At 42.4% G+C, this 22,845-nt stretch overlaps 1 protein-coding gene across 4 annotated transcripts in view; it reads left to right on the forward strand.

The window, feature by feature from the left end:
• sphkap (SPHK1 interactor, AKAP domain containing) overlaps positions 1-22,845 on the forward strand; it is a 109,015-nt gene that overhangs the window by 60,689 nt on the left and 25,481 nt on the right. For 3 of the 4 annotated variants that reach the window (XM_084350255.1, XM_084350258.1, XM_084350257.1), the window contains exons 3-4: positions 17,407-17,509; positions 19,681-19,791. In XM_084350255.1, the coding sequence (XP_084206381.1) occupies positions 17,407-17,509; positions 19,681-19,791 (214 nt within the window). Of the gene's footprint in view, positions 1-13,950; positions 14,378-17,406; positions 17,510-19,680; positions 19,792-22,845 lie in introns of those variants that run through there. The other variant, XM_084350256.1, reaches the window with a different exon arrangement.

The raw sequence follows: 22,845 nt of genomic DNA on the forward strand, positions 1-22,845 counted from the left end.
ACATAGTGAAGATATAAGATAAGGTAACTGACGTAACACGTAACATAAGGTAACTGAAGTTATGTGCGCAGCGTAGGTGCGCTTGAAACAGAAGTTACACAAGTACTATCGTTATTTTAGGCCAAATCACAATGTTTTCCTAAACCTCACCACGTTTATTTCATGCCTAAACCCAACCAAACTGCAACGATGCAGGTCCAGTGCGTCTCTTGTGAGCTGCAACCTCATTGGGAACAGTGATATATGTTGTTTTGGGAGTCACTGGAAAAAAAAGAAAAAAGGTTGAGAGGAAAAGGGATGGAGTCGCAAACTTTTCAAACATATAAACATGGTATTTCAATTATTAATCATATTACGTAGTTGTGTTTGCATTGATATACTGGAAGGGGGTTCGTGTCTCCCCTGTGCCTCCCCCACTCCCTTCCCCAAGTAACGACTGTACAAACTGCAGCAGGCAGCGTGACTGTTATCATAATAAAACAAAACGATCTCCTAGGTTTATTTTCATCCCACTTCAGTAGCAGAGCTGAAGAATAGTGTACACCCAGTAAGTGTTTACTGAAACATGAAAGCACATTAGCAGACCATATCAGATGGGAACAAAGACAAAAAAAAAAAAAAAACAACCGAAGGGGCAAAAACAAATGGAGCTGAGGATAGAGGGGGGGTTGTGTGATGAAGCAGTGAGGAAAGGGACAGAATGAGAGAATGAGTCAGCAGCAGCTCGCTCTCTAAGGGCAGATGTTTCTCCAAGATTAATATTCCCACTCAGAGTTTATTCATCTGCGTTATCCCCACGCTCACCAGGTGATTTCATGCCTCCTGAACAGCCAGAAAAGCCCTTTTTACTGCAGCCGCGATGTCCGGCCTGTCACACATTTTGATAAATGATTCAGATAAACCCAACATGTGGGACGGAGGGTAATGTGGGGCTAAATTTAGCCCACCAAAGAGCAAGCATTGATCACGGTGTTTATGCGCCTGCTGCTCCATTCATAGCTTTTCCATTCCTTCATGAATTTTTAAAATTGTGGAAATCTTTAGCACTACTGCCTCGTCCAGTCCAGTCATAATTCACTCGTAGCAACTTGTTGGCACATTGTTCGGTACAAGAGGCAGCCGCGACCAGTCATTACAACTCTACCGTGGTCTGAAGTGATCACTAATTTGATAGACGGTGATGAATTATGAATCACTGTTTCCACCAACGTCTGAAGGTGGAGTACTGTGTCCTTTTTCCTCATTCCACAGGTAATTGATTGGGCTTTAGAAATAAGGTATGAGTCCATGTTATTGATCTACCGGAGGTCATTTCCTAGCCTGAGAACGGCTGGTCAAATTTCAGGTGTGTGGCTGTGTCTACGTGTGCATGCAGAAAAGTAAGACGGAGCGATTGCAGTTTAATCTCTTGCCATTGTTCTTTGAGACTGAACCATGAAATCCTCTGACACGAATGGATTACCTTTGCTTCTGATAATTATCTTGTAAAACCAGATCCAGTTCTTGGTCTCACCTTTAGTCCGACGCACAAATCTTTTGTTCTGTGCCTCCAAGGCCCAATCTCATGACCAATTTTTTACCCCTACCCCTCGTTTTCAAGTGCCCCCTTGCCCCTCAGAACAGCGCTACACGGGGTAGTGGTTGAAATTGATCAGCATCTGAAAAGGTGAAGGATAGTTAACATCTGGGACATTGGGCCACATTTCAAGATAAAACCAACATATTTGATAACCCATTAGCTAATGCTAGCATTCAACCACTTCCTTAGCTTGATATCTAGTGTGTTTTACTTCCAGGCTTCAATAAATGTGTCCAAGATACAGTATGTATTGATATTTTAGGATTCAATTACGCCTGTCCTATCTTATCATGTAACGCTATTTAACAGTAACATTGGCTAAATAAGGGGTTGAATGATAACGTTAAAGCTTCTCGGAAGGGCAAAGGGATATTATGATATATGTTGTTTTACTTTGAAATATGGTCTAATGTACCTCTGGATTGACCTTATTCATCATCTTTTCAGTTGTTGATCAAGCAGGAAGTGGTGAAATGATAACAATTTGTCAGATTCCCTGTGTTTATAGGACTTGCAAAGTGACACATCAGCAGTACTACTTTTGAGTCTCCCTTCCCGAGTGTGATGTAAGAAGAGAATGGCTGCTGCGTGAATAGGCTGCTGTGTCTATTACCTTGTCAGTAGTGGTGTTTTATAGGCTAAAACCTTTGCTCCTTCACTGCCAGTCTGCTCTGGTATTAGAGGAGTATTACCAAGTGCAGGAACTTTGCTGCTGGACTTCAGTTAAATTTCAGGCATCATATGCCTCCAAAGGCGGGAATGCAACATTGAAATACATCAAAATGCAATGTAATGTTAGCTGGCAAGCTAGTTATCGCCTGAGAAATCAGAAAACTAGTAGCACTTGTTTTATGCTTGTTAAAAAGTAAATTGAAACGACAGAAAAATCTGTCCTGCCTGTATGTGTGATCACGGAAAATGGAAAGGGTTCATTGGTAGGGGCGAGGTGTGTTTTGGGATTGGGCCCAGTTGTATTCTACCATACCAGCATCTGTTTTCACCAGTGTTGAGTTTGAGAGGCTTTGTTGTCATTTGTCTCTTTCCCAATAAGGTGCCTGAAACCGATACAAATCCATGTGGGTTGAGTGTCACGTGTTTGGCCCAAGTAACAGGTGATTCAGGTGTTGGATTTTTGCCACTACGCATCTCACATTTTGAGATGGAAAGTCTTTTATGTGGGACTTCCAAATTGGCTGCTAAACAGCATTACATTCTGGTGCTATTTTTAATGAGTGCCTTCTAGTCTAGAGAAACTGAAATGCAATTTAACATCAGTGCCAAGTACATAGGCATCAATCAAAGGCACATTTTTAGCAGCAGCATTTAGGTGATTTAACACAGAGACAGTGAGAGGTATCCAAGACGTTAAAAGGACATCCAGCCTTAAAAACAGAGTTTTATTAGCACTGATCTGCTCCATGTCTATATATATTAGACAACGTTAAGACATGAGCCTACAGCTTTGTGAGGCTGTCTTTAGACACAGCAGTCCTTTGAGTTTAACGCTTAAGTCAGCATGCTAACATGCTCACAATGACAATATTAATATGCTGATGTTTACCAGATATAATGTTTACCATGTTCACCAGCTCAATTTAGCCTGTTAGCATTTTACATTTGCTAATTAGCACCAAACCCAAAGTGTGAATGTCATCAGTGTTATTATTCTAAGAGGCTTGCTGCTAAATCATTCATTTATACGATACACTGGTTCACAAACATGCAGTCAGGCTTATAGTCCATGGTGAATATTCAGTACAAGATGTAATAGTCTCAATCTCAACACTGTGCTCGTGAAAAACACGCAAAATATATTATTATTATGTAAGTAACAGCTATTTGTTAGCCTCTGAGAGCGTCTGTGAGGCAGAGTATCATGATGATTGTATCATTAGGGCTATTGTGTCCCGTACTGTCAGCTCAGAGAGACCCGGTATACTCCACAGTAATTATCTCTATCGGTGCCACATTTTCCTCATGTTTGGCAGGTGACGTTTTACAGTCTCCTCTTTTACTGTCCTTATTAAACACCACCACGGACGGCATAGTTAACCTTTTAAAGCGAGCCCTTTGTCTCTCAATAATCCTCAGTGCTGTTATAATGCACACAGTGCTACATAATTAAGGCACAGCCTTGACCTTCACTGATCCTGTTGCCGGTAAGAAGCAATAATTGAATTGTGGAGTCAAAGCACCTGGTAGTCCATTTGTTCTTCATGTTAATTGTGAATGTTAATTAAGTTCCCTCTTGATGTTGGCAGCGTTTCCTCTTCTGGTCGTGTCCATACAGCCAATGGCTACAGACGCATGTGCCTTACAGCAAAGACCAATAATGACCAAACAGGTTTTGCACCCTCAGTGGCCACCTCACGCTGACTCATTAAAAATTAACAGCAGAGATCAGGCATCATTTTCACTGCCAGAGTCAGAGAGGTGTTGATTCAGTACCATCATTTTGAGGTAGATAGAAACAGCAGAAACAACTTGTTTTATGATTGAGGTATTTATTGCATTACTGCAGCATTAGGTTTCATTGTTCATGGTGAAAATAAATGAAAAATGATCTACTTAATGACTTGCTGATGATGTTTAAGGCCGAAGTGGAACCGATTTGTCCTCAGATTTACATATCTAACTCTATTACTTGTATGAGCTCATTTTTGCCTCAGCCTGTTTTTCTGCTCCCAAGATTAATCCATTTGTGACGCTTTTTACCTCTCTAAAGTACACAAAATCTGGTGATGCCTTGTGAATTTGACTAATTGTTCAGTACTGAAGCAGCAATTCACCATCAAGTGTGTAACCTGCCAAAAACCTAAAGTGGAGCTCCATCGTAGTGCCAGATTTGATCCCCTCGCCTTCAGCCACTCACACCAACAGTATTTGAAAGGGGGATGATTAACAAATGCGTAATGTCATTTCAAGTGACTAGCAAGGATTTGCAAATTGACAGCAACACTCTTGAACTTAATTTAATCCCTCCAACCCTCCATCAAACACTTGACATGACAGAGATATGTAATGGAGGCAGGATATTTTACCATCCAACCTGACATCAGTGCGCTAAAGCCAATACTTTAGGGATGTGGGACGGACGGACAAGACCGACATGACTGTCAGGATTATTTTTTATTTTATGAACATCTCCTTTTCTGAATGCATTATTTTTATCCAAAAGACATATTCATTCAAAAAGCTACAATTTACTCTGAAAAAGAACCAATGAGAGATTTGTTTTTTGCCCGCACACAAGTACATGAGCTGAGCATTTCTTCGAAACAAGGTGGTACTCCATGACTTTTCAAGGTTGGCAGGTCTGCAAAAGCCATTTGTCTGCCATGTGAGGAAGATTAGGGTGGACAGACGCTAATCAACTGCCGAAGCAGGCCAAAGTGACGGATAGAGAGAGTGGAGGAGAGATTTACAGTTTATACTCAGAGTAGGAGAACGGAGGAAGAGTGGAGTCAGGTCCAAGAGGAGGAAAAGGAAAGAGGGAGAGAAGCTCAGATAGAGAGGGAGAGATTATACTGAGGCTTTAGGAAATCAATTCAACCTGCTGCTTGGGTTTTCAATGAGCTTTGCAGCTCAGTGATCTGACAATGAAGTCTGCACTCAGACTAGAGCGATGTCACAGTCAAGTACTCGAGACATTGTGTCATCTTTTCAGCCTCTGTACATCTCATTGTGTTCGGATGTTGTCCCACAGACGGCTCAGTCAAGGTCATCTGAAGGAGTACATAATGTACATATGTACATACTCATGAGATTTAAATACAACTTATTATATCATTACCCAGCAGGCTTGTCACTGACTTGGCTCAAACAAGGCCACTGGCTGCGTCTGGCCCAAACCTGCCGGCATCCTCCCAGCAGCCGGCCGGAACCACAATCTGTCACGGCCAGCAGCTCCTACTGTAGTACAGTGCAGCTCTGTGCCACTATCACCCCCTCTCCTCATGGCAGCCTTCATCAATCCCTTCTTTACTGCATCAGCTGCACCACTCTGCCCCACATCCATTCCTGTCATCCTGTCAACCTAATACTATGCACTGCTCTGCACTGGGGCTTCCAACATCTTTCACGTCATCGATTCTCTCCCTTTTCAAGCTCAAAATTTACATTAGGATTTAAGCAGTGGGGCAAACTTCAGGACTGCTTCTGTTGCTGTAGTTTGGTATCAAAAGTAAAAGATAAAGAGGAAGTAAAATAGTTACAACAGAAAGGATTTTTTGGGGAGAAAACTGAAAGAGAACAGAGATAAACATGACACATTTGAAAAGATTAGATTTCAGTCAAAAGCCACCACCCCCTCTTCATTGTTTCTTGAAACGATATTAAAATGCCACAGCCGATGGTAAACAATGATATTGTGTCTAGATACGTTCTCATAACACATTCAAACAAAGAAAAAAAACAAGAAGCATTCGTGTGTGATTGCAGCAATATGCCAGTTCTCAGCTCTATTAACATTTGTGATTTTAATGTCAGATGTAAATGGAGATGTTCCCAGGTGCTGCTGAAGCAACAAAAAAAAGGCTTAAAGGGGAAGTTGAGCGATTTTACACATCAAAGACTGTATTGAGGAGTACAACTGCAGATATGAAAAAAATTTATGAAGCCTTTTGTGGCTCCAGCTGTGAAATCTGACAAATTGCCTTAAGTGATGTCACTTGAATCAGCAGTGGTCAGGGCTGAAGACTTCCACGTTTGAACACTTTGAAAAGTCGGGGGCTGTGGATCTGCCGGAGTCACGGGTATATTTCAAGCATCTGTATTATTGGGCCCATACAGTGTACTGTATACTACAAACTTCGGCCGGATGAGCAGCTAATTTCCGAATTAGCCCTCCGCTAACTCTAATAGGGATTAAATGATTTAATCGTGTGGCTCTTAAAGACTTTCTAAATGTATCAGGCCAGATGGATAACATGGAACATGAAAATGATATATCTGGTTCTGCTGCATCGATTTTGATACTTTGGAACAAAATAAAAAACTGTCCATCATGACAGCCATTGGCGGAGTACCCTTTTAATGCTGACGGTAGTTTGTACCTAAAATAATACCTGAGTACATAATATTGTGTTGTTGTGTGTTAGTAAAAGCTTTAAAAATATGTATAACATCAAGCAAGTAATCGGTTATTACCAAACTTCTTTCCTGGAGCAAACCAATAAACTGAGGTTTGAAAAAAACAAACAACCTTCAATAACTTAAAGTCAGTCAGATGTTTGAAACTACTGGTTGGTTAGGATTCAAATAAAACTTTAAACATTGACACTCACCCTTAAAGTTTCAGCAGCACAGCGAAGCCAGAAGAGGCCACTTCCCATCTGTAAAGAGATCTTGAGACATGAGCTAAAATAAAACAGTCAACTCCAAACTCTTATTGAGGCGAAGCAGGCATGCTCGATCAGTATTAATACACAAACGCATGAAAACAGCAGAACAGTCAGCAGAAATATCTCTAGAGACATTTATTATGCTGATAGAGTCTGGGAGAAAGTTATTCTGTCTCAGTACAGAGACAGCAGGTTTACAGGAGCTGTCTCTACAGCTCTGAGTTTTATCCAAAAATGCCCAGCTAATGGTGAACGTTACACTATGAAACTGACAGTAATAACAATTTTGATGAGCAGGCTGGGTGCACCAGAGGTGAATAAACTGTATCAGAATGAAATTATACATACAAAAACATTGTGAGGAAAAACCCTGCATAATATGGTTCCTTATACTTTGTTATCGTCCTGTATGTACACTGAAAACAGAGTCAACACTCTAATAATAACTCATGTTACTAAGAAGCAACGCAGTGACTCTGTCCATCATTAACCTTTTCACGCGATTCTAATGATCAGGTCTCGTAATCATACGTTTCCATTATGGTGAGAGCACAGGTGGAAAGGAAGATAGATGGAAAGGTTAAACAAAAATAAATTTGGAATAACTGAGGTGAGCGGGGGCTGTGATTACTCTGATTAACACGGCCATTAGCTCTAATTGCTTCCAAGAACTTAATGTCTGCTGGCAAATATTGTGCTTCCTGCGTGCAGCAACCTTGCACTGTCCAGGAGTCATGCATGTGTGCGTCTCAAGTGTTTGTTTGCATTTATAGCTCTATAGCTTTTATATGAGGGCAGTCGTATTTCTTGCTAAAATTCCTTGCAGGGCTACATCGTATTCCAACACATTCTGACTACCGACTTGGCGGCTATGGCAGTGACACTCAATTTACGGCCACAATCGTCGATCACAATCGTCTTGGGCGGGGCTAAAACCAAGATGCAACGAGGATGCCCCTCCAAAATAGTGCCGGGGTGAACTTGTTTTACTTGAATTGCTAAATTTCAGCAAAAGATCAGATCAGAACACTGGCCGTCTTTACTTGACTACCCAACAAATGTGTAAAAATGTGAACCAGGTGTGTTTATTTATTATTTTTTTTTGCGGGTTGAATCTGCACCTGAACATGTTGCGATCTAGACATCAAAGCAAGAACTCCACACATGAACCGCAGGAAGAATTACAAGCTGATTTCAAGCTTACCGACTTGTTTTCATATTGATAAGACCTCTTTACTTATTTACCGACCGAACTCTCACTGTGAACTCACCCGCTCCCCTAGGACATGGCTGACCCTCTGAACTCCTGATGTTCTATAAATATCTTTTTTTTTACATCTCAACCGCTCAGATTCAACATCGCATCTGTGCCTCACGGTCTTCCTCTGACTTGACCGATTTCTATTTTGTAGTCAGTAACCACATTAAAAATAGAGTTTTTGACAGTGTGAGAGCTTGTACTCCAGCTCCCTCAGATGTCCCCTCTCTGCTGATGAGAGCAGTCTACGCTTTCATCTCCACTTTAGTTGTCCTTCCATCTTTTATTTTAAGAACATGTGCAATGGATTAGTTCCCTCCTCCCTGAAAAGCCCTTGGATTAAGATGTGTGGAGGGCGACAGAGGGGATGATGAAAATAAAGAAGAGGAAGAAAGAGGAGGAAGCGGGGGGACAAGATAAGGAAGAGTAGAAAGTAAGGGGAAGTGGGCTGAAGAGCGATCGGGGGGAACCAGTGAAGGAGTAGAAGGATTTGCTGTTTGTGTCAGACTAAATGAGTTTGACTCCTGTTGGTGTTTGGTATTCAACATCTGTGCAGCTTCATGTGCAACAGTTTGTGCTGGATTTTTTCTTGGATAACTGCTTCTTGGTTGTTTATTATCCATCTGTTGGTTCTGAAACCAACTCACTGTTGCTATGCAACTGTTTAAAACAGTTTTACAAACCAGTATGAAGCCCTGCGATCTGTTGCTGGAACGATTTCGTGTTGAAATCTTCAGAACCATCAGCGCTCTGCATGCTGAGCCTGAATGCTAAACGCATGAACACCACACAGAGCTGTCAGGAGACTTTTGCTTTCTATTAGAAACAAAAGCGCAGGGAGGTGCTTTGGGAGCTGTGTATGGGTTGTCTGTTGATCATTCACACCTGTTATTTGGTGACATTACATGATGACCCCATTTACACCTGGCATTAAGATGTGATCTGTATCTGGATATGTAAAACGACACCTTATTCCGCCTCCTTCCAGCTAACACAACCAGCGCAACATCTAGTAGCAGTTGCCAGCAAGTTTTGAATGATGACCATCCATTAGATTACTCCCAACTCGACAAATACAGCAGCTTGGTCAGCAGCCTTACGCTTCAAACTCTGATGCTCTACGGACCCCTCTGGCATCAGTTTTGCGTATGAAGGGCTCCACAGTCAAAAAACTACCTGCAAAGTCCGATTAGATCATTTGGACTGTTATTAACGCTGTCAAATGCTGTAAAGTTAGATGAGTAGGGCAACTGACTAAGCTGTATTTGATGCATTGGGAGGGAGAACAGGCAAATCTCTGCGTAAAGCAGGTATGGTCTGTTTTGCTACTGCTGGGCTGAGGCCTGACCGCAGCAGCCAGGGTTTGTCCCCAGCCTGGGCCCTTTGCTACATATCAGCCCATCTCTCTCTCTCTCTCGCTCTCCCAAGGCGACAATAAAGGACAAATAAAAGCCCACCAAGTTTTTGAAAAATAAGCTCATGGTTCGAAGCGTGCTGTTTGTGCTGGGATACGTGTCCCAGTCGTACTCATTATCTCACCTATAAATTAGTTAGCAGAAAACAAATCCACAAAATAGTCATTAGTGTGTCGATGGCAGATACAAAAAGCAAAGATCATTCAATACATTCATCGGGGAATAAGAGCTGTGAATTGTGTGACTGTCAGAATACATCATGAGCTTTTGTTACAGTCGCAGTCAATCAATTTAGCCCAGACAGACAGTGTATGTGCGGGCCAATAACCGGTATTGGCTTAACATGAGAATGAACAATGTACACTGAAGTGATTATTGCACTTTCATGTAGTGAACAAAATCATTTAAAAGCTCAGTTTACATCTGTGAACAGTACATTGAGCTTCAAGCTAACATAATGCTTAATCCTGTACTGTGCAACAGCACAAACACAGAACGCATCTTCCGACAAAAATGTCTGGATTTGTGTTGATGCTGGTATATTTCATGCTCTTTACTCTCCATCTATATTTAGACGGTGCAGGTGGTAGAGGGGATTGTGATGATATTCTCGTTGGGTCACTCATGCACACCACCAAACAGAAAGATCTCGGAGATGATGTGGGAGTTTTTTGTTCTGCCAAAACCAAAATACCTTACTACTTCATACGTTTCCTTCCTGCCTCACAGGAGTCTACAGAAGTTAGGCCTACAAGTTACTGGATCAACATTTAAAAGTCAGCAACCTCCCCTTTACCTTACTTACCGACTTGACTCTGATGTTTTTAAGGAAAAGAGAGCAGGTCCATCGCGACCAGTGTGAATACGGTACATTTATTTTTTCTTTTTACTTTCACCTATTCTGAGGTAAAATACTGTTTGCACTGTGTAATGGCTGTAGCAAAATTATGTTTATATCTACATATCGATTGGTTCCCTATGAACCTCTCTTTATGTACCTCTCTCACATCTAACTGGAGCGACTGAAAGAAAAAAGAAAAAAGAAAAAAGAAAAGAAACCGATGGAGGAGGTAAAGAAGGTGAAGATGGAGAGTGATCAAAACCGAGGTGAAACAAGGGTGAACAGACGGGCGTTCACTCGATGGAGAGCCCCAGTGTTGTGTCAAAGTGTGTTCCCCTGCTGATATGTGTTTCCTCTGACTACTGGGACTTGAGACGGTTAAAACCAGCGTTTTAACCACGTAACACTGAGATCGAGGGGATTCTTAAGGTTGCTTTTTGCTTTGGGCAGTAGCCAGGCTGCTCGTGCCAGCCATGTTGCTGACGCTGTGTTTGCGGCAGGGGAAGCTGCAGGAGGGGGGAAGTTGAAAAAGTAGTCTTGCTTTAACTGTCTGTATTCAAAACACGTTATTTTCCATATATAGTGGAAGACATTTTTACATTTGTTCATGTTCAGGATGTGATTTAAATATTTCACCATTACTGGTGAGGGACATCCCATCAATCTTCTGGTGGTTTTACATTCATACAGAGAAAGATGGAGTGTGTCTGGCTGTGGTGAGTGTGAGAGAGAGAGAGTGAGTGTTTTCTCCTTGCTGATAGTTTGATTTCAGTTATTCTTCGTCGGTTGCTTTGGAGTGATAACCCGTAGCTGTACAGGTATCACACTTCCATGTTTTTAAAATGTCAAAACGGGTATAAGAATCCATTTTGCCTCCTCAGCACCTCATTGTTATAATTTTAGAGAAAACATTCAGCTGGAAAAACTGCTTTCCTCAGCTGAGAGGCATGAAATGAGATAGTACAGTACATAACCACGGAGGGCCTGAACAGTTGGTGAGAAGTGCTGGCCAATGCAAGACTGCTGCTCTTTATATCAGAATCTTTAGTGAGAGATTTGGGTGAAACTGGCTGAGCTCACACACTCATTAATGACTGATTAATGATCTATGGATTTATTTATTAATTCAGAATGCTCAGCTATATAGGAACAATAAAGGTATATCATTTAAATCTTTATATTTTATCAGATGAAGCCCAGCAAGTGTTTTGCAAACATCCAGCCTGTGTTCCCTGTGGGTCGCATTTCTGCACTGAGTTCGCCATCACAGAAATTGGGTTTTGATATTGTTGAGTTGTTGTTGTTGAATGAAACCAAATGGCATCTAGAGGGAGCGAAATAACACCGTGGCTGATAACAGCATGTAAAAATCTATCTTCTTTGAGGTAGAGGGCACGCTGGAAATAAGCATTCCCTCTGGCAGAAATGATCCTTTCAGCAGATTGAAGACGACGTACACTTTGGCCACCGTCTGAATCCACAAAAGCATAATGTCTCTATTTCACACACATACACAGATCTCATAAAGACCCCTGCTTTCTCTGTGCTCTCCTGAATACCCACCATTTCCTTCATTTCTCTGCCCACCGCTTTATTGCCCCGGCACAGTCCCCGTTGGAGAATAGAGAACTGGAGGTCTCGGCTCCTTTTTACCCCCTCCTGATTATTTGGTGACCTCGTTAATGAACCAAGGAGGGATGTTTAAGCCTAACCATCAGATACAGAGAACGTATACATCACTCTCAAGGCTCTCGTACTGCTGCTAAGGTGACAGAGAAGATGGCTGTGTGTGTGTGTGTGTGTGTGTGTGTGTGTGTGTGTGTGTGTGTGCATTAGGTTGTTTTGCCTTTCCTTATAGTTTACACTGGTTGTCCCAGGGGTGCAGTGAGATGGTGTACTGTGTCTCCTGTAAGATATTTTTGAGCAGGTATTCATGGAAGCTCTTCATTCTCTGTGCAGCGATACTTTAATATTCGTTAAGATTCTGCTAATAAAGTGATGGTTTTTCACAGAAAACTGACAACTAATTAGCTCATTAGTTACTGACTTAATTATAACAATACAAAAAAAGGTAAAATGCGACTTTACAGCTGCAATAATCTGAAAAAAAGGATTAACAGGAGGTGGAGGGGGTGGTGGTGGAGTTACAGGCGAGAAGGCTGCCAAGCAGTTCAAGACTTTCAACATTTGTGTGATATGTGACACCATTGGAAATGTTTAAGGAGACAATTTCCAGCCATGTTTGTGCTGACAAAAACAGGTATTTTAAGTCAAAGCATGATCTTTTCCTAACCCTAACCAAGTGGTCTTTGTGCCTAGACCTTAACCAGACCATAAGCACAGCATTGTTCTAACATATAATAGAAAACTGAACCTAAAGAAGTAAAGCTGCGACATAAAGAGATGAAGTTCCAACATATCCCTGGTTTGCAGAAACGTACATTGCCGACATTTATTCTGGCGATTAGGTTATGTATTTTGGTTCACTCTCGCCCCCTCATCTACCTTGTTTCCAGACACAGCTGGCAAAAAAAAATAAGCTGTACGCTATTTATAAACTGTACACTACTTGCTCAGCACCAAATAGCAGACAAAGCAATTAGCTGGTGAACAAAGTGGAGCATTTAACAACTAAAGAAACAGATATTCCCCTCAGGAAACATCCTGAACAATGAACGCCAATGTCTCTCCATGTCTACCTGATGTGTTGCTAACATGTAACCACCATATTAACTCAAAATGGTGGTAAAATGTGCAGCACAATCACAGATGCCATTACATAGTTTGTCCACTAGAAAATGATCTAATAACCAAGTTAGACATGCTAAGTTAAAATATTTGTGTATATGTTGTGTATGTATGTTCACAACAGACCTACTGGCTGAACATTATCTGATATAAACATTGCTTTACTGTCAGCAGAGGCCTCTATTGTCCAGTATTAGTTCAACTAGGCTCTGTCAACAACATCATCATGCTCCACTGTGTTAGTGTCACTGTCCAAACCGGTACCACAGGACAAAGTGACTGAATATATGTACATCTACACAAAACACGATACACAACACATGGAGTCTGCTCAATGGAAGCTTTCAAGTTTCTGCATTTGCTTTTTTCTTCTTCTTCTGTTGAGGCAAAAAAAAAGGCAGGTCGACCATAAAATCTGTTACACTGACCTTGTGTCTGAACAAGAGACACGAAACAATGGAAGTGAAATTCACATGTAGCTGAAAGTTAGTCTGTGGTGTCCTCTCACAGCCTGGGCTCCCTCTCATCTTCACAGATCATGTGAACACTTGTGATGGAGACATTTATTTACTGTTCCACTCCTGGTGCTCCTACTGAAGCAGTGCATTTGCCTGCAGTGATCAATACATTAAAACAGCCTCCTGTATGTCAGAGCAAACACACTGGAGGTGTCTGACTTGGCTTTATATTTAGTGTACCGGTAACAAAACAACGACGTACGTGTGCGCGTGCGTGCGTCTGTTTGTACACACGCGTCGACGAACGCGCGCACTGTCCATATCCATGCCCTTGCCTGCGTCGTGCAGCTCGTTACGTTTGATCCACGCGGAGCTCGTGCGCCTGCACTCGGCACTTGGCGGACAGACGCGCAGGGCAGGCAGTGATGTGCTGCTGCTGCTGCTGCTGCTGCTGCTGCTGCTGATACCGCGGGGCTCACTCCATCACAGTCCTCCTCCAGTCACGGTGGAAGCAGTCTTGGATTCCTTCAGTTGCTCGGTCGGGGATGCGCATCTGGACCGGAGAGTGTCCCCGGGACAATTACGCGTCGAGGCGCTCCACCGCTGCACCTCTCCCTGTCCCCCTGCCCCCACAGAGGAAATAATCACACCGGTTGAGGACAGTTTGGCTGTTATTATTTTTTAATTTTTTTTCTGACAGAATGGCAGGCGCAAAGTGCCTTCTGAAAACGCCGAGGTAAGAGACTATTTATCATCCCAGGATACAGACAAAATGTCGATGAGCAGGCGCATGTTAAACAAAATCAACATAAGGCAAATTGTGCGTCTTATTGAGGTGAACATCTACTTCACGGTGTTTTGTTGAATCTGAGGTGCCACTCTCACATTTCCCTTCAATATCACACATATGGACAGATATTTTAGATTTTTTTTTTTTTTTTTTTTACAAAGGCACTGGAAGCAAGTGAGTGTGAAACCCACCATATATTTTCTGTTGTACCGAATCAAAGCATCTGTGACTGTGCAAAGTGTGTCAGTTTGTGTTTGGTGTTGGAGAAGCGCACCACGCAGAGTGTTGCAGTGAAGCCTCTCTCACAAGAGCGCGCTAGCGTTTGTGCAGTAAACAAATGTTTCCCTGCCTGACGGATGGACGTGCGAGGTGGACAGCAGGCACGTTTCAAATAGAAATGTTCAACTTTTACATGTTTTATTTATTTATTTATTTTTACATAAGCCTTAGTCCTCTTCCTGTTTTTCCTCAGGGGTAATTATCAAAATGAAAGCTTGAATCAAATGTCCCTGCTGTGTCCAGGACCTAAACTTGTCACATTCATCATTTCTAGTGCAGTTAAGCCAGAAGTTGCCTGTTTGTGCGCCAGTAAACTGACCAACTGGCCTCGGATGCCTGGAGAAATCCTCAGCCACACGAGCTCCCACGTTAAAACAGCGAGCCGGAGGGCTGTCCTTGGAAAGCCAGACATTTCAGGGGTTAATTGTGTTCTCACATCAGGCTGATGCCTGCTGGGTACCTGGGGCCCCGGCAGCACGAGAGCGCACCGACCTGTCAATCATCCCCGTGCCGTGATGGAAAGGTCGTCAAGCGCAAAGATTATAAAAAGGAGGTCGTGCGTGACAAATTCATCCCGCCGCTCCTCTTGAGTTTCTCCGTGAAAATCTGAATTTGCTTGATCAGACCAGTCTATGCTGTTTCTTTTTTTTACAGTGTTTTTTTACTTCCATTTTTTGCAGTGTTTTAGCTTCCAATTTTCTGCATGCGTCCAATATATTCACTGCAGAGTCAGTGTGTGTGTGTGTGTGTGTGTGTGTGTGTGTGTGTGTGTGTGTTTGATGTGTGCCTCGCAGATACAGCAGCCTATTTAAAGCACATCACATCCACTTATCTCCAGCATCACATCATCTTTTTTTTTTCCTTTCCCCGCCCTGTCCAGCCATTCAAAGTAAAACTGACTCTTCCTGTCACACAATTATATACATCAAGCGTGATCATTAATTGCAAATAGATGCAGTTGTGTGATCCCTCGGGGGGCTTTCAAAACGAAATGCTTTTAATTTGCTTTGAAATGTGTGGATTACAGGGGGAAAAAAAACAGCTGCTCCTATTTAAATATGCATTCCCCCAGCCTCTTTATTTTCCAAATTGATCCTCATTAATGCCATTCCAGATAAGCTTTGATTTGGCTTATCTCAGTGAAAGCATGCACGGAGGATAATGACGCCTTCCTTGGATTTTTGGGTTTGCTATGTTGTGTTCGGGCTCGCCATCTGACAGACGTTCTCATCACTACTTGAATCATCTTCTCTCGTCCACCAAATGGTGGTCACGTGTTGTGTTTCCCTGTTTTTCCCGCTATAATCCTCCGTCACCACCGCTATAGGTGTGATATTCCCTCATACAGAAACTGCAGACTGGCTGCAACTAACCATTGATTTCAGTATCCATTAAACTGCCACCAACAAGGTTTTCACCGCTTTCCGTTTGTTTGTTTGTTTGTTTGTATGTTTGTTTGTTAGCAGTTGCTCAGGGATATAGACTGGCACTCTTTAGGGCGCATACCTTCGCCAAGGCCCAACACGCAGTCACCTTTAATTCAATTAAATATCAAATATCCATCCTCAGCCCAAGTTTCGTGGAAAGCTGTTCAGTAGATTTTGTGTAATCCTGCTGACAAACCAACAAACGGACACAGATGAAAACATAACCTCCTCGGCGGAGGTAATAATGCATGCTACCTCTAAGTGAGTACTGTTGGGCCTCGGTGGAGGTATGCTCTCTACTGAGAGTCACTCTAGTTTCAACGATTAATCGACTGAAGCTGCTGTACATGTTGTCGTTGTTTTCCTGTCCTGTCTGTATTGCACACGCTGTAGCCATCCTCTCCCTCCTCTCTACGTCACCACACTTACATGACTCCTTTCCCTGTTATTTGTTTTTTTGAGGCAGCTCTTTTTCTTCAAGCATTTTCCGTCGCTGGTCCTGTTTGGTTGTATAAGCCGTCACCCGGAGTGCTGGAATAGGTGGCTTACCCTGCAAATCCTCGCATTAAAGAAGCTGGAAGCAGCAAATGTTTGACATTTTTGCTTGAAAAATGACTGAAACAATCAATCGATGATCAAAATAGCTGGCAATTTATTTTCATTCGATCAACCTATTTAATAATTGACTAATCGTTGCAGCTCTAGCTGCAGGGTGTCACAAATACACTGATAGCCTTCTGCAAATAAGGCTACAATTCACTAATGGGTTCAGCATGCAGTTTGATTTCCCTTCATGCAGAGAGAGAGGAGGTCACAGAAATCTCAGGAGAAACTTTTCAGCAGGTGCTACAGAGGTTTCTCATGAATAATAATGTGATGAAAAGGTCTTGACATCCACAGAACAAATCCTAAAAGTTTTTGCGATCTTCAATAAATGATGGGAGTCGTCACGAACTGGTACAATTTCTTCACTACAAACTGGGGCATTAGCTGCTGTCCTGGCCCCAACTTTCTAAATTGGAACTGGTTCAGGAGAAAGATTTAAATATTAATTTCAGATTGAAATAATAATTAAATAATTCTCCTGTCCGACAATAGCTGTCCAGTCAATTCCTATGAAGAGAGTCTCAGCTGTACGGAAGGAACAAGCGTGACGGGAAATGGGCTGCTCCGGTCACACCCGTCCTCACTGATTCCCAACCTTTTTTAAGAGCGTTTGACAAAAAACTGCTCTGACAAACTCAACTCCGTGCCCTTTTTGCCTTGCAGTAACTTCCAGTCGTCTGCCATGTTTGAAGGCTCCGAGTCAGTCGAGGTAGAGGGAGGAAGCACAGAGAGCACCGTGGCCTCGTCCATCAGCGCCTGCAAGAAGGTAAACAAAAACACAGCTGAGTCTTGTGTGTTTGTGTTGGGATGGAAGCGTACATCTACCTGTGTGTCCCTCCGTCTGTCCGCTCTATGGCTGCTTGTCAACCACATCATCTTTCCGTCTGTGTGCCTGTGCACCTGTCCATCATGTCTGCCTCCACCGTTATCTGTTTGTGTGTTTGCAGCAGCGCAAGAGATTTTCATTTCCTCCTCCGGGATGCCGGTGACACCCAGAGGTTGTGTAATAAGAGGAACAGCCAGGCCCCCGGGTCAGCCCAGTAGATTTATCATCTCCGAGTGCCAGAGAGACAGGAGGGGGAAATAGTCCAGATCAGTGGGCTGAGGTGGAGGCTAGATTGAATTTCCTTTCAGAGTGTGTTTTGTACTGTATGTGCAGGTGGATTCGCTGATGTGTGCGTTCCCTAATTAGGCCGACACTCCTGATCTTAACTGACTTCTACTCGAGCGATCTGTAGAGACACAAGGTGATGTCTTTCTCATAATTGGGCCTCGTGCTCCGCTGACCTGCGGCGGCAGCCCCTGATACGATCGCTCTCGATGAGATCAGCTGAATCTACGTCACCTTTACCTGGCCGAGGGCCTGCACAGATGGCCTATTCCTGGGGGTGCGAGCATGAGGGGGCCTGATTTGTCACTAAAAATACACAGTGAGAATGCAACAACACATGCGTACTGTCTGTCGTATATGTAAGTAATTGCATAAGAATGATTTTATTTATAGCATGTGACTTTAATCTTGCAGCACAATGATGGTGCCAACTGTTGTTGTTGGTTTTTCTTACAAACATTTATACCATATGTTTAAACCCTTGACTGTGATAAGCATCATAGACATCTTTAAGTTGACCCTTGTAATGTAAATAAATGTGTTTATCATTGTAATAGAGTGCTGCAGGAACGTAGGAAAAGCAGGAAAGTCAGTGAGGTTTTTTTGAATGGATTTTTGGTTAGATGGCTGAGTGAAGGTTTTCATGTTCCGTTCATGATATCAGATTTTCACTACATAATTATCTTGGCCTTAAGAATTCATGATAACAATATCGTTAAGATATCTCTGGAAAATAATGACAACAATAACAATAATTAGGCTATTACTCAAATTCTTTTTTTACGGAATCCTAAAAACTCCCACACGTGAGCTAACTTTTGTGGGTAGTGTCTCTTTTGTCTGTCGTCTCCTCTGATAATAGCTGGTTCCTGCATCTTCTTCTTTTTTCAGTTTTATGGCATTACCGTCACCTACTAGCAGTTACGCTGACGATGTGTTGCCCCATATTCGTTTGGATTATGAATTTGACTGGTGAACAGTTATACACATTGCACCTTCAAAAAAGGTGGTTGCTAACATGTGGCTAAATGAGACTTCAGAGGTTGTCGGGACATTAAATGTCGTCACGCCCAACACGAAAAGGCGTACTTAACTTGCAAACTATTACAACTCTCAACCTGTAGATTGATCTGTTGTGTATAGTACAGAGCAGCAGGAAGCTAAGTGGTGTTTCTAGCCTTAATGTTAGCTTTTTAGTATTTGTGGCGATATTGCATTTACGCTTCAAAAATCATAAAAAGGGGTAATTTGTGAAGATTATCTTGCAAAATGTGTAAATGTCCACATTTTTTGTTTGCTTCAGACTTTATTTTCCGCAATTATCTGGAATTCAATTGAAAAATCCCATTGGCTTTTTGTCGAGTGAACTAACGATGCGTACTTCCAGGTTGGCCTATAAAAATACGTCATCCCTGCGGAACGCTGGGTGGTTAATTAAAACAACAAAGTCGATAGTTAACGGTGACAAATGAGCATATCAGTCAGTAGGACAAAGACTCTTGTCTGTCATTGACAAAGGCAGCTCTATGACGGTAGCTTTCACCCCGAAGGCGTCATTAAAATGTCTCTCCAGGGAGGAACCAATAACTGTCATATATACTGTGCAGTGTCTGGTTAGCTGACAGATTATTGATCGTGTGCCGCTGACTCTTACCCTGAAATAAAGGTCCTGGAGAAAGGTCAATTGATCCCAACAAGCAGAGGGGGAAGACACAAAGAGTGGCAGATGAAAGTGACTGTGTGACTCAAACAGTGTGTGCGGAGTCATATGCTCCATGTGTGTCTCTGCGTTGTGTACCTGAGCAGGGTTTATCTGTGTGCTGCAGGTGCTGTGCAGCAACAGCGCGCTGGACTCGTCGGAGTACTGGCTGAGGAACGAGAAAGCTCTGTGCAGACTTGGCCTGCTGGACGACGACACGGAGGGCAGCTGCATCGTGGTGAGTAACATACTGTGGATGATGAAACGCACGCGGCCTTTTGGCAACAAAGATGGACCAAGTCATCTCTGGTGTGGCTGCGTGAGGCGTGTTTGTGGGACTGAAATGACACGTGAGGTAACAGTTTGAACTTTGAGGCAGAAAGCGATGTGAGATGACATCTCTTCGCCCTGCTTCTTCTGAGTGGCTCGTGGGCCCGCAGATGGCGAAAATAAGTGTTTTTGCAGCAGGTTGTTTCTGTTTAGGAGACTGTGCTTGTTTTGAAGGTTTGATGTGTCACCTCCTGTGTGTTATGGAAATTGACTTGTTGATTATGCAATGGATGTACTTATTAAGAAGTGCAACTGTCAGATATCACTCTCTTTTACCTAAAAATCTAACACCCACTCACATCTGGCTTTTCTCTTCACTGTCATTGGGTACAGTTGGTATTTTCTATTCCGTGTTAAATGCCCCTGCAGCAGTCACAGACGTTTATCAGCTCCAGCTCTGATTGGCTGTGATTGGAAACATGACACCTGGGTGGACATGCTACTGGACAAGGTTGTGTTTACATGCTTTAGTGCTCAAAAAACACATCTGTTTTTTCATACTGCCCAGTTCTGCAGTTTTAACCCCCCTCTGTCTGAAACGCTCAGTTTTAGCTCCTGTCTCTTTAAGGCCCCTCCTCCAAATACCCAGTCTGCTCTGATTGGTCAGCTCACACATGCCTGACTCACTACCGCTAACAACAACAGAGCAGTTGTGCTAAATCAATTCTAACGTGCCACACTAGCCGCTAGGCATAAATTATGTAAATGTGAGACAAGGTGACATTGTGTGGTGTCAGGTGAATTACAGGCAAGGTTACTGATGAGGCGTTTCAGGAGCAGTGTGGTCTGTGGGAGAGAGGAGCTCCCGTTGGCACTTGTTTGACTTTGACCTTTTTAACTTTCAAGACCTTTTACACGCACAAGAACATATGTAACACGCCGAAGGAAAGGAAAAAAATGAAAAAGCACAGTAGGTCTCGTTTAATACTTTCCATCCAGCTCTGTTCTGGCAGTGCTCTAACATTGTTCTGAGTTTGAAAGAGAGGCTGGAGTAAAAGATTTGTACATTTGATGTTAGAGAAGCTATCACCTATAACTATTGATTAATTACTCCATAAACAATGACACTTGCCGTACATACGATACAGCGCAGAGATGTATTATGTGAATGAAAGGAGGATTTCTCTTATATTGTGCCTGAGTTGGAATAACATTTATTTTTGCATCTACAAATGGAACAGTATTCCTCATAATCACTTTGCTGCTTAAAATACACCAGCAGATTTTTCTTTGAGTGGCTGATATGAGCTGTGCAATTTCAATCCGCTGGAAGATTGTTAAAAGCTCCATTTAGTCTCAGCAGGCAATTTATTAAAGAAAGATGGTTTTGTAGAGTCAGTGTGCTTCTCTGTTGATTTTATCGCACTCTGTGAGTGCAAATAAAAAGCTATCATAGAGTGGTCATCTCTGCTGTAGCACAGACTCTCAGGGATTTCAGTAGTGTGACTCTCGCTTTGGATTCGGAGAAGTACACTCATGTTGGACATGAGTCCTCTGTCTGCTTTACATCCTGCTTTCAGGACAGCCCCGGCACGTCAGCTCAGCTTTTTACGTGCCACTGATTTGACTTTGGCCGACAGAGGAAAACTACACAACTGTACACGTTTGAACGATTGTTAATAAGCCATTTTCAGGCTCTCGTAGCCGTCTTATCAGTGCATGCTGGGATAGATTTAGCAGAAGTATGAGTATTGAAACACAACAACAAAATGATAATTTGACTTTACATGGAGAGTCAGACTGCTTCACATCCTCTAATCAGATTTTATGATTCTGGCTCTTCAGCTGTTGGCAACCAAACCATTAAGGTACTATATATAGTTTTTAATCATGTTGTTTTCAGTCTTTATGAGCACTGATTGACACAATGTGCCAAAACGCCATAAGCTTGCAGCATCATTTTTTACATGTACAACATTTACAGTAGTGAGGCATATGCAACTGGCAAATGACTGAAGATAACAGACTAACTGGCTTTTCAAAACATCAGACATGACATTAGAAATGAAAGGATGATCATTGTTGGCTTTGGGTTTTAGTTAAGTTGTTTCCTGTTTTATTTTGTAGGGTTTATCCTCATCTGTCATGTTTTTTTTACACTTCCTGTCTTTTTTCCACCTGTCATGATTGCGCTCATTAGTTTCACCTGTCCCTCTCAAGGCGAGCATCCACAGAGGCATCATTTCACGTGAGGCCACATGACCCTTCCCAGCTTCGCTCGCCCGACCAAAACAGGCTTCACCCTCCGACATCCACGCAAACACTTGTCAGCTTCCTACATAGACAATGAATGGGAGGCATTAAAACCACAGATCCTGTGGACACGTACTTTCACTCTTTGTCAGTTTGTCTGCATTTTTCACGTCTGTTCCCCAGGCCTGTTTTTTGTATTTGAGACCTTGTTCGCTAAACTTCACAATATACATTTCTCCTGAACATTTCCTTGTACATTTTGATGTTTAACAAGGATTTTCTGGACACGGTATGTGTTTGGATTACAAATGACATTGTTGGTTGTTCGGTGAAGGACGTGAGACTTTTGAAAAGACATTGAGAAAGAAAGCCAAAAAGAAGAGAGAGGCTGTAGAGGACACGCATGCTTAATCCTCTCTGTCACCCAATTCCGATGTGTCACCTTTGATCACTCACTCATTTGAAATAGCAAGTTAAGCATGAGATGCATTCAGGATTTACATCTGTCAGTGGCTCGAAGGCATTCTCTGGTTGGGAGAGACGACAAGGCGTTTGATTCTTAAGTGTATCAGTCATTTTACTACAGGCATGGATTTAAAGCAACTCCAACAACAATATAAATAAGATAACAAGGCATCAAGCTCAGATTTTCTTTTATGGAAGATGAGATTTTATTCAAGATCCCAGCTGTAGTAGGGCCTCGTTATAGAAAGTACCTGAAATACATAATTTGTTCTCTCTAATAACATCATCTGGAGTGTAGTCTCTC

This window comes from Pagrus pagrus (genome assembly GCF_965226575.1).
Source record: "Pagrus pagrus genome assembly, chromosome: 4".
NCBI lineage: Eukaryota > Metazoa > Chordata > Actinopteri > Spariformes > Sparidae > Pagrus > Pagrus pagrus.